This window comes from Hibiscus syriacus, unplaced genomic scaffold, assembly GCF_006381635.1.
Source record: "Hibiscus syriacus cultivar Baekdansim isolate YM2019G1 unplaced genomic scaffold, ASM638163v2 tig00000758_pilon, whole genome shotgun sequence".
Lineage (NCBI taxonomy): Eukaryota > Viridiplantae > Streptophyta > Magnoliopsida > Malvales > Malvaceae > Hibiscus > Hibiscus syriacus.
Window position 1 is genome coordinate 1 of NW_024061818.1, and position 14370 is coordinate 14370.

The window sequence follows — 14370 nt, forward strand, 5'->3', positions numbered from 1 at the left end:
CCTTGTGATATAAGGTATTTGGAGTGAGACAATCCAATCAATTTTCATTGCTTGAACAGAGGTCTCAGTAAGATGATTCGGATTTAGTTTAAGTCTATGGTATCAAATAATATAGATTTTTAACATTCTTAAACCGACATTTAATGTTAGGGTGTACATTCGATTGATCCGATCAGTATTCATTTTTCTAAATCGAAGTCTAATGATTTAATTGAATTTCTTCTTAATCGAGAACAGCTATAACACATTTAAACCATCATTTTTTTCCTACACTGTTCTAAGAGAACAAATACAAATAAAAAAAAGGAAGAAAGGAAAGGGTTAGGCCAAATTGAGCCAACTTGATCCATCTTTTTCAAAAGAAAAAAAAGCCCAGAAATTTGGGCAACGAAGAAGATAAAAATTAAACCAAAAACAAAAATATGGAAAATGAAGTGTTACCTTTACCTCCACGTATCTTTCACCGGAGGAACAATGGCACACGTGGCGCAAGGAGGCTCACCCTCCAGATATCCAAATGACGTGGCAAGCAGATGAATCATGCAGCACCCAATATTCCGTGTTTCCGGCAGTGACAGAGTAACCAAAACTCTTCTCTTCTTTCACTTCAACTAAAAATCAAATTTCTCAAGTTGCAAAAGCTTCTATTTCACTCTTTATAATCTTTTATTATTGTTTTATCTTTTCAGCTTTTCTAGTTTGCTTTGGGGAGCCTGAAAAGCCCTTTATCTTTCATTTCTTGCTGTTGACCGGCGAGGTTTGTTTTCCCTTGTTTGTTTCTCGAGAAACTGTAGGAAAAGTTGCCTGTATCTTTCCATTTTAAAACTGTTTGTTTCCAGGAAGATCGAAATCAGGTAAAGAACTTAATTTTCGCAATGGGTCATTTACAAAAAAAAGGTTTTTTTTTATAAAATATTATCTTTGTGGTAATATGTTTCATTCACTTTGACATTAAAAACTGGAATTTGAGGGTTTATACACACACAAACATACATTTTATATGCTTAATTTATTGAATTCGTATCCTTTTGGGAGTTCAAATAAGGAGATTATTAAAGTAAAAGATGATATTGTTGATTTTCTTTCCTACAAATTGATTCATTGATTGTTAATTATAGTGATAGCATGAGTAATCAAATTGATCTGGGGTATCAAATTTGGTGAAATAGGTTTAAGCCCCTAAAATGTATGCTATTAGGTTATTTGGTATAATTATGATTAATATTTAAACTATTCTTTGTTTTTAATTTTTGTTATACTATCTCTGTAGGAGAATGCCTCAGCAGATTAAAGCACCCCAGCAGGTCCCTTCATTTGAGTATGAGCTTTTTGAAGGAGACCCTGATCAACTTAGGACTGTTGCGGCTACACCAACTCAGACATCACCATGGATCAACCCTTCATCGCTGAAACTTAAGCATAGGATCGGTCGAGGCCCTTTCGGTGATGTTTGGCTGGCTACTAATCATCAGTCCGGTTTTGATTTTCAAGAGTATCATGAAGTTGCTGTTAAGATGTTACATCCATTGAAGAAAGAGCATATGCAAAAGTTCATTGATAATTTTGAAAAGTTGTTCTTGAAGTGTAGAGAGCTCCCTGGTGTTTGCTGGTTGCATGGTGTCTCTGTTCTAAATGAAAAGGTGACTCCTTGCCTTACATTTCAATGTCTTTTTCTACTTATTCTATATATATATATATATTCGAACTCGACATGGATGTCCTATGTCTTTGGTACCCTCATGACACAGTTCTTGAGAGTTTATAGGTGTTAATTTTTTAGTCAAGGGTTCCACTTGGATTTTCCTTTCTGCCGGTAAATTGAAAGTTCCATCTAAATGGATAGCATTTGATCACAAGATAGATTTGTTTTCACGCATTTTACAGATTTGCATTGCTATGAGGTTTTACGAAGGATCTTTGGGTGATCAAATGGCTCAGTCAAAAGGGGGCAAGCTCTCATTGCCTGATACGTTAAGGTGATAAGTTGTTATATGTTTTCTTCTTTGTGAAGCATGAAGTGCTTTTAGTTGATTCGTAGGAAATCTTTTGAAAAACTCGCTGATATTTACAGGTATGGGATCCAGTTAGCAAGAGGGCTCATGCAGTTGCACTCAATAGGGTTGTTAGTTCTCAACCTGAAGCCTTCCAATTTCCTTATAAGTGATCGTGATCAACTAGTTCTTGGGGATTTCGGAATCACTTATCTACTTCTTGGGGTTCCGTTGTCCGACTCTGATATTTCTCTTAGGCTTGGAACTCCTAACTACATGGCTCCAGAACAGTGGGACCCTGAAGTGAGAGGTCCTTTATCCTTGGAGACCGATGTTTGGGGATTCGGGTGTAGCATAGTGGAGATGTTGACTGGTGTTCAGCCATGGTTTGAGAAATCAATTGAAGAAATTTATCGTTCGGTTGTGATTAAGAAAGAAAAACTACAGATACCAAGTGGCTTGCCTCCAGCAGTTGAGAATGTTATTAATGGTTGCTTTGAGTACGATCTCAGAAATAGACCGTTAGTTTCAGACATTTTACTTGCCTTCGAAAGGTGTTTGCTTTTGCCTTTCTTTCTACTATTGGCTTCTTATACTTCATTGCATTAGATACATGTTGCTTTCTCTTTAGAGAGGTAGGTGTTTGTGTTTGTTAAATGGTTTCCATGCATTCCCTGTTTAGTACCGACCCGATTGTCTTTCTGTAGTTTTACTGTGTTTGTGTTTGATTGGATCAATGATAGTTTGACTGTACTTGCAGCTCACTAAACACTATTCATGGTGATGGGGGATGGATTGGCAGTGGAAGCCGACCGTTAAAAGAAAAATCAATTATTAGCGGTTACACCACTTGGTATCTCTCAAAGGATCGTCTTCAAGTGGGCGATACAGTTCGGTCAAGAACCCCTTTGAATTCCCGCAGACCTCAAACCGTGGATGTTCGGGAAGGAACTGTTGTTGGTGTAGATGGTGACGCTGATAAGAATACCTTCGTTCTGGTGAAAGTTCCCGGAATGCATAATGCTCTCCGAGTTCAGGAGTCGACACTTGAGAGGGTAACATCTGGGTTGGCAGCGGGCGATTGGGTGCACTTGAAACAAGAAACCGACACTCATTCTCCCGTGGGAATTCTACATTTGGTGCGGCGTGACGGGACCGTGGCAGTGGGATTCATAGGATTGGAGAAACTCTGGACAGGCAAATCTCATCAGCTTCAAATGGCTAAACCATATTACATCGGTCAGTTTGTGAGGCTTAAGGCAACCGTGCTTTCTCCCAGGTTCGAATGGCCACGGAAGAGAGGAGCATGGTCCAGCGGAAGAATCTCAGAAATACTTCCAAACGGGTGCCTTGTTGTAGAGTTTCCAGGTATATTTGTTTTTGGAAATGAACCCAACAAGTTTTTGGCCGACCCTGCCGAAGTTGAACCAGTGTCTTTCGATACTTGTCCCAGCATAGTCGAGAAATACCAACATCTCGAGGATTTCCATTGGGCTGTTAGGCCACTAGCAATTGCCTTTAGTTTATTAACAGCCATGAAACTCACCATATCGGTGGGGCGCAGTATAAACGCAAGACTGAAGAAAAACCGGCCAAAAAACAAGGACGGTACCAGCTGGAATCCGGGTTGGAGGAGGATGATATTTAAAGATGGTGGTTCCACCAAGTAAATTAGAACACAGCTTTGCACTAAGGTGAAGAAAGGAAAGCGTAAATAAGGTTGTGAATAAGTAGCAGACAAAGGCGTAAATATTTATGTACTGAAGTCTGAATATCTTTGGTTGATATTTGTTGCTTCTTATTATATAAGCATTATCCATGGCCGATTCTGCTCTAAGCTTTCTTTTCTTAGCAGTTATCCTTCGCTTTAACCATTTGTGCTTCAGTAGAGTTAGAAGGATCATTCCATAGGATTGGTATAGAATGTTTTAAAATTTAGGGATTAATTTCAAATAAGGTCATAGTTTGGTGAGTGATTTAGAATGTTCTAACGTTTATGGATCAATGTAGAGTAAGTGTTACAGTTTAGGAACCTATTGTGGAATTAACTCTTATATGTTAGACATTTCGATTGGCCTCTTAATATTGTAATTAGGATTGTAAACGAACCGAACGAACACGAACGGGGTATGTTTATGTTCGTTCATTTAATAAATAAACGAACATAATCGAACACGAACATAAACGAACAAAATTTTTTTTGTTCATGTTCGTTCATTAAGGAATATAGCTTGTTCATTTAATAAATAAACGAACACGAACGAACAAACATAAACGAACATAATAAAGAACATAAACAAACAACACAAACAAAAAAAACTTATTCGAACATAACAAACGAATGTAAAAAAAAGTAAACAACAAGAATAACAACTTAAAATTCATTAAAATAACCTGCAACTTTAGAGTTAATTTGTTCGAATACGACAAAAACATACATAAATCATAAATAGGCTATATGAACATAATAGAGTCTTAAAGTTAATTTGTTCAACAAAACAATCTTCTTGAAATCCAAACAACTTCAATAATCTTCGTAACATATTCAACTTGCCCTCTGTTCAAACATAAATAAACGAACATAAATGAACATAAACGAACGAACATATAATCGAACGTTCACGAACGTAAATGAACGAACGAGCCCTTTGTTCATGTTCGTTCATTTAATTAAACGAACGCAAAATCTTGTTCATGTTCGTTCATTTAATAAATAAACGCACATAAACAAACTTCTCACCGCACGGTTCATGAACGGTTCCCTGAACATTCAGTTTATTTACAGGCCTAATTGTAATGTAAGCTCGTGATGTAATGATAAAAATTTTAGCCGCTCTCTAAACCACAAACACCTCCCCTCCCAAATGTTTTTTATGTATCAAATCAACTTGGTTGTTGATCGTTGGCTTTTTATTATTTACTTTTTTAATAAAAATAATTTTATTTTTATGGCACGTTTATATAGTATGTTTTCCTTTGTTTTTATGATATTTTTTTTGTTTTCTTTAGCTATTATATATTTTATGCTTTTCAGAGTTAGATTTGACGATGTTACAACTAATGACGTTTATTTGTAATTTAATTTATCTTCTCTATTATGGACTCTCAGATTGAATTTAGATTGTGATTTTATAATCATGTAAATTTTCTCACAAAGTTTGACTTTGATTTGTAATTCTCGATAGTCTTTTAATAGCTTAATTCTCTCATGCAGTTCGTTTATTGATACAGTCAAATTTATTTATATTTGTTTTTTCTTGAAATTTTTTATTGGTTTTTTATTTCATGTATGTCCCCTTATAATTTAGAGTGGATAGTTAGGAATATATTCAAATTATATATTTAGTTTACAATTATAAATGTGAACTCTTATTATAATTTTGGATGTTTTCTTTTTAATAAGAGGAGTTGCTTCTATTTAAAGAAAATATTGTAATATTTTATAAAATTTAAATAATATAGAACTAAAATAGAAATAAATATCATATATAGTAAACGTAAAGAGACTAAAATCAGAATTAGACCTATTATTACCTTAGATCGCGTTAACGTTATAAAAATCTTCGCCAACTTCGCAGCCCTGAAAATCTTACCCCACGCGCCAAGCATCCCATTTTCAAAAAAGAACTCAAAAATGAAACACACAATACGTGGCCGTTTTAAAGCATTTCGCTTTCTTCTCGACGAGTCCACCGCCTCTATAAAAAATTAAAAATTGGAAACACGTATCATCAAAACCCTAAGCCTGAAATTAGAATTCATCATTTTTCTCGTCAACCAAACAGAAAATTTCAGTCCTAAAAACTCGATTTTCCCCTTTGTTTTCTTAATTAAAGTAGAAAGTAAAGAGAGAGGGGGGATTGAGGCCGATAGTGAGCTTCTTTTATTTGATTTAGCAAAGGATGTCTGCGGCAGTGTGCGGCAGCAAGAGATCGTTCTTCGAGGATATCCCATCATCGCCACCGGCTTCTTCCTCTAAGAAGATCCGGCGCTGCTCGCCGTCATCTCCTTCTTCTGTTCGCCCGCTATCTGCCCTCAATCACCTCCAAGCTCTCTTCCCTCACATGGACCTCGAGGTATTTCGCCCGTTTTGTTTTATCTTGTATTTATAATCGTCAATTTAGATGCATAATAAAAAATTTGATTTGTTATCGTATGAAAAAATATATTTCAAAAGATTTATGAGACAGGTGTAATTGTTTGTTGGATGAAAGATTGAATTCTAAACATGGATACATGGAAAAGAAGGTAATTTGCTTCATTTGATTTTGTGGTAAAAGTCTTAACAATTGTAACTGTGTAGATATAATCCATGAAAGGTTGCAACTGTATTCCGGTCTTATTTTTGCAAGTTTCGGATTAAACTGGATCTTATAGTTGATTACTTGTCTGATTATCTTCAATCAATTCTTTGTTGAGGGTTTTCTTCATCAGTTGTGTGACCATACAAAAAAATTGTATATGGGATTATTTCTTTTAGTGGTTTAAAAGATTTAGCTCTTGTGTTAATAATTAGCAATCATTCCTTTCAGCTTCTGGAGAAAGCGCTACTCGAATGTGGAAACGATATAGACTCTGCTGTCAAGAGGCTGCAGGAACTTTGCTTAGGAGCGCCAGAGGCTAGAGGGGAAAAGACCCAGTGTCCTGTTGAGGAACCGGGCACAACTGCTGAGCAGGGTATATGCCTAACTCTTGAAATCGTGTAGCTTCATTGAAGCCTGCTACCTGAACATTAAGTATTCTATGTCAAATTCTTGTGCTGTGATATGCCATCTACTTTGGGCCGAGCAGTTTTCACCTTGTAAGGGAATCTCACATCTGCCTTGAAATTGCAGGTATTTCAATTAATGATGGAGAAGCAGCTGCTGCTGTGACCGTTCAGAATCCACCAGCCTCTGAAAATCTGCCTGTTGATGGTGCTGCATGGGTGGACTTGTTTGTGAGGGAGATGATGAGTGCTACAAGTATGGATGATGCCAAAGCCCGTGCCTCGAGACTGCTGGCGGTTTTGGAGAATTCCATTAGTAAACGTGCTGCTGAAGAGACAGCACAAAGTTTTCACAAGGTGTTATCTCTTAGCCATCTTTGCATCTCTACCTATCATGCTTTTTCTGGACTCGGCAGAAGTCCTGCAAAACATATGAAGCAAGTTTTAGTCAAAATGCTATATCGACACTCAAGTTAGTTGTTGACATGAACATGCTTTAGCTTAATAGGAATCAATATGATCTGCAATGAAATGTGTCTGTTTGTGAAGCTAGGATCAGCCTGCCTTTATATCAATTTTTGTTGAATTGAACTTGCTAATATCAGTTACATACCTGTGTCAAAAGCTCACATGAGTTCAATTTTTCACATATTCATGAAATCAGACATGGGCTTTGAAGCTGTTAAAGGATGACCTTTTTCACTCTTGTGTGTTTTTTATTATCAGGAAAATACCATGTTAAAGGAACAGATTGAAGCATTGGTTCAAGAAAATACAGTCCTCAAACGTGCTGTGGCTATCCAACACGAACGACAAAAGGAGTATCAAGATAAAAACCAAGAGCTGCAACATTTGAAGCAATTGGTTTCTCAGTATCAGGAGCAGCTTCGGACTTTAGAGGTCGGAATCGAAATCTCTCAAAATTCTTCATTTAGTCAATAATTTTTTTGCCTATTACATATAACCGAAAACATAACTGAAACAAGTTGATATTGTGTCACTTTTATCAAACTCATCTTCGTATTTTGTTTGTATTACTGGACAGGTAAATAACTACGCATTGATAATGCATTTGAAACAAGCACACCCTAGCAACTCGATCCCTGGGCATTTCAACCCAGATATCTTCTAAAGGTATAAAAGATGGAGCGTGCGTAGTAGGGATGAAATGTTTTAAGCTTTTGTAAGTTTCAGCATATATTTTAGCACAATGATGCTTCTTAATCAGTTTGCTTTTGCTGATACACTTTCTAAAGAGTCATGGTGCTTGGTAATAAGGTGTGTTGGTTTAGAACCTCCTCAGTTTGTTGGAGTACTTTTAGTTTTATATCTCATAGTGAATCAATTGAGTTTTCATGTTATATACTGAGACCACTTTTGATTGTTTCGCGTTCGGGTTCGACAGATTGATTTCTATGGTATCAACCACCACTGGCGTCAAGCTCACCCTAAATCATTTCGTGCTCGTTCCCTCTTTTATCCATCGAAAACACCTCCAATATAGCCCCTGTAACGAACATCACTGGATTGATGCATTACGATAAAGCAACTGAATTTTCTCTTTTAACAAATCGATTTCTTTTTTACGACCAAGCACGAAGCTTTTAAGTTCCATTTTGAAGCACGATGGTTTTCAGGAGTTGCAAAAGGCTGTCGTCGTCATTGACTTCGCCGTCTGGGTTCTCTTTGAGGTTCTTAAGGATTTTCAAGGCAAAAGTTTTTAGGAGCTCGATTGAGTGCAAGCTTGACGCTGTCGTCGTCATTGAATTCACCAAAATTATTTTAAATAAATGAAGAATTTCTTTCAGACTATACCACATTAATTTTTGACTGATTTAATAAATTTTCCTTAAATTCTATCATAAAATTTAATAAATCGCTTACGACGAAAAAGCTATACATAAAACTGAATATATATATATATATATTATCATTTTCTACTCTTAAAATTAATCATTTATTCTCATTTATCCAACGGTCTTAAATCTATGTAAAATTAAAAAAGTTTTACATTGTGTAATAAGATCTTATCTATATATATATTACACTAAAGAGTTGATTATAGTTAAAATACATAAAAGCGATTTAACCCCATGTTACATATATCACAGAAATAGACATATCAATTAACGGTAAAAAAAGTTTGTATATAAAATTAAAAATTATTTTTATCACATTAAAGAATTGATTATAGTTTGGTATCTAATCTTGAACCATTTTTTATTCTATTTGTGACAATGTTAGGGTGTTTGTCTCGAAAAATCACCGGTGATTGTTATATTTACTGATCTAACACCGGTCAGATTATATTTCTCGATCTAACATCCATAGTAGTAAAGCGCGCCCCTTGTCCCGCGTTATATGCTGATTTGGCGCCACATGGGGTATAGCGCGCCCCCTGTACCGCGCTATACGTTGACATGGGTTACACGTGTGTATAGCGCGCCCCCTGATCCGCGCCACGTAGGGGTATAGCGCGGATCAGGGGCCGTACTATACGCCACGTAGGGGAATTATATTTAACATAATGGTTATAAATACACTCCTCCGCCGGTTAAGTTTCTCACGTCTCCTCACATCTCTCCTCTCAACTTATAAATTAATACAACAATTCCGTCAACGAGTAATAATTAAGGCAATCTTCTCATATTTGATTTAGAAGTTCGTGCGATTTTTCGTTATAAGGTAATTTTGTTATAATTTTTTAATTATACTTATTGTTTATTATCATTATTTGAAAAAATATTATACTAATTATCTTCAATTAATTTTTATTTTGTAAAATTGAAAAACAGAAGCATACGTCAAAATAGTTTTGCAGTGCAAGTAATAATATAATATTATATTATTTAAATTATTTACGTTGATGTGTAAAAAATTTATTGTGTTATATTTTCGTTCATATATAATTTATTTAATCAGGTTTGTTTCAATTATTTTTTTTGCAGATACAATATTGCCTCCTGTACCGCGCTATACCTCACGTGTCAGATAACCAGGTATAGCGCGGCCTCTGATCCGCGTCATACTCCTACATGACATATAGCACGGATCAGGGGGCGCGTTATACACACGTGTAACCCATGTCAGCGTATAGCGCGGTAAAGGGGGCGCGCTATACCCCACGTGACACCAAATCAACATATAGCGCGAGACAGGAGAACGCTTTACTGCTACGGGTGTTAAATCAAAAAATATAATATGACCGATATTAGATCAATAAATATACCGATCACCGATGATTTTTCGAGAAAAATACATAGCCAAATGTTTTGGCAGATGTATAGCTAGAGACTGTAGAACTTCCCGTATCTCTGAGTGAGCGTACGTTGTTTTCCTTTGGATGTTTGTGATAGTTCCTCTGTTTGTAGCAGCTTTTGCTGTGACTCTTTTGGATATATGAAAGACAAATTTATAGAAAAAAATTGGACCGTTTTATTTTAATAAAAGTTAGTTATTTTCCCCCAGATATCAACAGGCACCAGTGGTCTAGTGGTAGAATAGTACCCTGCCACGGTACAGACCCGGGTTCGATTCCCGGCTGGTGCATACTGGAGCAATGATGATTGCAGCGCTCAAGTGAATATATAGGGTTCCTTACAATCATCTGATTTTCAGACGAAAAGATAGCGTTTCAGAGCTTCAATATTTTTTCCATCAAATCCACTACCGAACCAAACGCCCACCTTCCATAACAGAGTTATTTCCTTTCGTTTAAAGGTCAGATATGATGAAATGGACCATGCACTCAAATTGTTCGGTCAAATTCCTGAACCAAAAAGTGTCCTTTGAACACAATGACCAAAGTGTCTTCACGTCTTCTTTTAATGCCACATCTAGCCCATCTCTCTCGGGCATGGAATAGCTTAAAAGATTGACCAGTACTTCTCAACAAGGGAACTCGATCAAACGGGTACCTGCTTTACCCGGCTTCATGATTAGCTCCCCTACTCCTTCACAACAGGACATTCTCACAGTGAATACCTTATTGATGAACCAGAGAGGGCATGGAACATGGAAATTCTCGGGAGGGAAAGCTGATGATGCTATGTAGATTATATCTATTGACCCTCCATCCATTGACGATGTTTCGGTTTGCCACTTTTCTCATAATGGCAATACTACCATGGATCAACTGCATGAAATGAAGCCGAATGGGCAAGTATTTGACAACTAAAACCTGTACCGAATGTCAAACACTTTGTATGACGAGGCTTGCATGATGCCATTGCAACAAAAGATGAATTATTGCGACGACAAGAAGCTTGACTGCATGTTGCATGAGCTGTGGAGACAGAAAAAATGAAACACTTGAACATGTCCTGTTCTTTTGGCTGGCAGCACAAGCAATGTGGAAAGCTGTTCCCAATTTCAGAGACTTCTGAAGACTAAGCCTTATGCATCATGCATGGAGCTGCTGGGAACCACGGAAGGCCAGTGTCTCAGCCCTCACAAATCCATGTATGAAATGATGCTGTTTATGGCTTATTGCAAGGCATGCCTCAGCTAAAGTAAACCAGGAGAAAGAAGGTAACAAAGCCCTAACTAGATTGCAAAACGAACTTTAGTTGAGGCATCTCTAGCGGGATGTGTTTCAAGCCATCCAAGGGAGCTTCAAGCTCTGTTGTAATGATTCTTTTCTTTAATGAAATCTTTGATCAAAGTTGACTATATATATATTGCTTAAATTCATAATCTAGTATCATAATTTTGTTACTTGAACTCTTCATTTTTCTTAAAATATTTATGTTTGACTCTCGTGTTGTCACATGAATATAAAGATAACTCAAAAAATATAATCATACAAGAGACACTTAATGACCAACATAAATTATAAGTCATCAAGTCATATGGTTCTTACTATTTGGAAAACCGAAAACTCCATCTTTGGGTATGCAAATGTGGTTTATGCCATGACTGGTATGTTCTTAGATTCCCTTCCTTTTACTTCCATCTCTTTTAATAAACAAGAATATATTATTTGCTTTGTTCTTTTCAAACAACAAACACCAGTGGTCTAGTGGTAGAATAGTACCCTACCACGGTACAAACCCCGGTTTGATTCGCGGCTGGTGCATCCTTGAGGCTGTGACGATAGTTGCGTTACATTGAAGGTTAGGGTTCTTCTCAATCGTCTGATTCCTAGACGACGCCTCAGCGCTTCTGAGCCTTAATTTTTTGTGTTTCTGTCATTTTCTTGACGTTATAGATAATATGACAAGGGACCTAAAACTTGCCCTGGTATTCGTGGGATAAGAAAACATGAAGCCTGCAACGTAGACTGATTGGTTTATCATTTTGACTTGTACCAGTACTTATGGAGCATCGATAGATACGGTCTAATACAAGAACTTTAAAAAAAACGATAAATGAGTACGATACAAAACATTATTTTTGTGGGGAAATTTTTAACATATACGTCATACAATTATAAACGAACCCTTTGTGAACCGCTTGGCGAATTTTTTTTATGTTCGTTTATTTATTAAACGAAAGAACGTAAACAATATTTTATATTCATTTAATTAAATGAACGAACACAAGTAAATAATTCGTTCGTGAACGTTCGGTAATTCGTTCGTTTGTTTAAATTTATTCGCATATGTATTTTCCACTCAACAACTCATTTTTCCTTTCGTTTAAATCCGTTCGCTTATGTTCGTTTAAATTTATTCGCATGTGTTCGTTTATATTAATTCGTTTGTGTTCGTTTATCGTTTTAACGAACGAACACGAACAAAAAAATGTGTTTATTTAATTATTTATGTTCGTGCGTTTATTCGACTAAAGTTAACCGAAGAAACATTAATATATCATCGTTCGTGTCCATTCGATTCATTTATGAACCTATATGCATGAATCACGAGGTCGCCCCACATGTGTGATTTGTGATGATTAAGATATATATATTCACCTTCAAACTCATGATCTTGCACTTTTTCGGCGTTACTTCCTATGACAAGTAACAACACCCGTACACATTTTTTTGGGTATACGAACTCCCCTAAATATTTGTTTCGTATATAATTTTATTTTTAATTTTTGTTTATTTTAATTTTTGATTTCATTAACTATAAGAAAGATTTAGTCACCAACAACCGGTTGACCTTGTAGGATGAGACACTAGATTCCTTAAGTAATGTCAGAGTTTCGAATCCTGATATTTGTGACATCGAATAGTATCGAATGATCATAGATATAATTGACATCCATGAATATGTATGTTTTTATCATCTTTAATTGGTGTATCATATAATAATTCATCACTTTTAGTATAATTAATATTTTTAGATGTCCCCAAACTATTATTCAAATTCTAAAATGGTCCCAAATCTCGAAGTATTTTAAATTCTCAAACTATTAAAATTGTTTCAATCTGGTTCTTTTGTCAGTCTAAATGATTAGTTAATGCGTTGAATGTCAGTTTAAATCTCTTGCAAATATATTTAAAATATATGAATCATATATTTAATATTATTTATCTATCACGTAGATAACATAGACATAACATGTTAATAAAAATGGCGTCCTTATTAAACTTTAATGACACAACTTATTTTTCACATGTTCGATGTAAATTGTCGATGCAACATATTCACATGTGTTAAAAATGATCCAAAGATGTTCATATACTCCATGTTCGATTCGAACTAACATTTAATGTTTCAACATATTACTAGACTAATAATAATACTTGATTAAAATGATATTAATAATTTGAAAATTCGATAGAGAATGTTTTGAAACTTAAGATTAATTTATAGTCCGAACAGAGATTCAAATGTATGATGTAATAATTTTTTAAAATAATAAATGTTTTCTTAAAGGGAATGCACGTATTCATACAAGACAGTTGCACCTAGCTTACAATTATGGGATATTATTGGATAGATTTATCTACCAATATATATATTTTGAAAAAAAAAATGATTTTCTTAATTTGTCAAGAAATATATGTGAAAAATAAAAGGTGAGGTTATGTTTGTCATTTGGATTAATAATATATTTTAGGAAATATTCTCTATCGTTCAAAACTAATGAAATATTGGAAATATCGAAATTATAATATAAGATAATGACAAATTTAATTCCATAATTAAAATGATTAAATGAAGCAATAATTACCAATGAAAGCGGGGACAAAAATGGTACCCAATCACTTTTTCAAGGTCAAGACTGCCATCATCATTAGACAATTAAGATTAATAAATAAATACCAGACTATGTCTTTATGTAAAAGTTTGTGGATAAAGTACAATAAAGGTCCCTAACCTATGCTCAAATAATTTTTTGGTCACTAGATTTTTAAAAGTTATTAAATAGTCATTAAGCTTATCGAATCGTTACAAAATGATCATCATGATATTTTTATAATTATAGAGTTTGGTAAATTTAATTATCGTTTTATAATATTTTAATAAATTTAATAATCATTTTGTAATAATTTGATAAAAAATAATGATCTTTTTGTAATAGTTCAATAAATTTAATAACTATTTTATAACGTCACAATGGTATTTTATAGAAGTTTAATAATTATTTTATAACTCTTAAAAGTTCAATATACAATATAGAAAAGATCATTTGTGCATTGCTTGGGGACCTCCGATGTAATTTATCTAGAATATTTTGATAAAATTTATTTAACTAATGGTTTATGTACAACTTCAT

The 14370-nt window shown here is 34.9% G+C and overlaps 2 protein-coding genes and 3 non-coding genes across 7 annotated transcripts; all 5 read left to right on the forward strand.

The window, feature by feature from the left end:
* The first annotated feature begins 671 nt into the window (after positions 1-671).
* LOC120214206 (E3 ubiquitin-protein ligase KEG-like) lies at positions 672-3815 on the forward strand. Of its 2 annotated transcripts, none has more exons than XM_039212158.1 (5): positions 672-757; positions 1271-1640; positions 1885-1976; positions 2072-2545; positions 2752-3815. In XM_039212158.1, the coding sequence occupies exons 2-5, from the start codon at positions 1275-1277 to the stop codon at positions 3659-3661; spliced, it is 1842 nt and encodes a 613-aa protein (XP_039068089.1). In that variant the 5' UTR covers positions 672-757; positions 1271-1274; the 3' UTR covers positions 3662-3815. The 2 variants fall into 2 exon arrangements, with proteins under 2 accessions (XP_039068089.1, XP_039068094.1); XM_039212163.1 differs by lacking the exon at positions 672-757 and adding an exon at positions 764-854.
* Positions 3816-5724: 1909 nt separating this feature from the next.
* Positions 5725-8062, forward strand: LOC120214220. Of its 2 annotated transcripts, none has more exons than XM_039212181.1 (5): positions 5725-6067; positions 6524-6668; positions 6827-7056; positions 7426-7599; positions 7745-8062. In XM_039212181.1, exons 1-5 carry the CDS (start codon positions 5894-5896, stop codon positions 7829-7831), a joined length of 810 nt encoding a protein of 269 aa, XP_039068112.1. In that variant the 5' UTR covers positions 5725-5893; the 3' UTR covers positions 7832-8062. The 2 variants fall into 2 exon arrangements, with proteins under 2 accessions (XP_039068112.1, XP_039068102.1); XM_039212171.1 differs by having other exon boundaries at positions 6524-6673; positions 6832-7056; positions 7745-7831.
* Positions 8063-10177: 2115 nt separating this feature from the next.
* Positions 10178-10248, forward strand: TRNAG-GCC. The gene has a single exon. It is a non-coding gene; the product is annotated as a tRNA-Gly (tRNA).
* A 5-nt stretch (positions 10249-10253) lies between these two features.
* Positions 10254-10342, forward strand: LOC120214281. The gene has a single exon (XR_005524846.1). It is a non-coding gene; the product is annotated as a small nucleolar RNA snoR114 (small nucleolar RNA).
* Positions 10343-11782: 1440 nt separating this feature from the next.
* On the forward strand, positions 11783-11870 carry LOC120214287. Its single transcript, XR_005524848.1, has one exon. It is a non-coding gene; the product is annotated as a small nucleolar RNA snoR114 (small nucleolar RNA).
* The last annotated feature ends 2500 nt before the right edge of the window (positions 11871-14370 follow it).

What these genes read in the sequence shown, in the direction of transcription:
- LOC120214220 (XM_039212181.1), top strand. Translation starts at nt 5,894, where the DNA reads ATGTCTGCGGCAGTGTGCGGCAGCAAGAGATCGTTCTTCGAGGATATC. An exon ending in TCCCTCACATGGACCTCGAG is followed by an intron (nt 6,068 to 6,523) that starts GTATTTCGCCCG and finishes CATTCCTTTCAG; the next exon opens with CTTCTGGAGAAAGCGCTACT. An exon ending in CAGCACAAAGTTTTCACAAG is followed by an intron (nt 7,057 to 7,425) that starts GTGTTATCTCTT and finishes TTTTATTATCAG; the next exon opens with GAAAATACCATGTTAAAGGA.
- LOC120214206 (XM_039212158.1), top strand. Translation starts at nt 1,275, where the DNA reads ATGCCTCAGCAGATTAAAGCACCCCAGCAGGTCCCTTCATTTGAGTAT. An exon ending in TCATTGCCTGATACGTTAAG is followed by an intron (nt 1,977 to 2,071) that starts GTGATAAGTTGT and finishes TGATATTTACAG; the next exon opens with GTATGGGATCCAGTTAGCAA. An exon ending in ATTTTACTTGCCTTCGAAAG is followed by an intron (nt 2,546 to 2,751) that starts GTGTTTGCTTTT and finishes CTGTACTTGCAG; the next exon opens with CTCACTAAACACTATTCATG.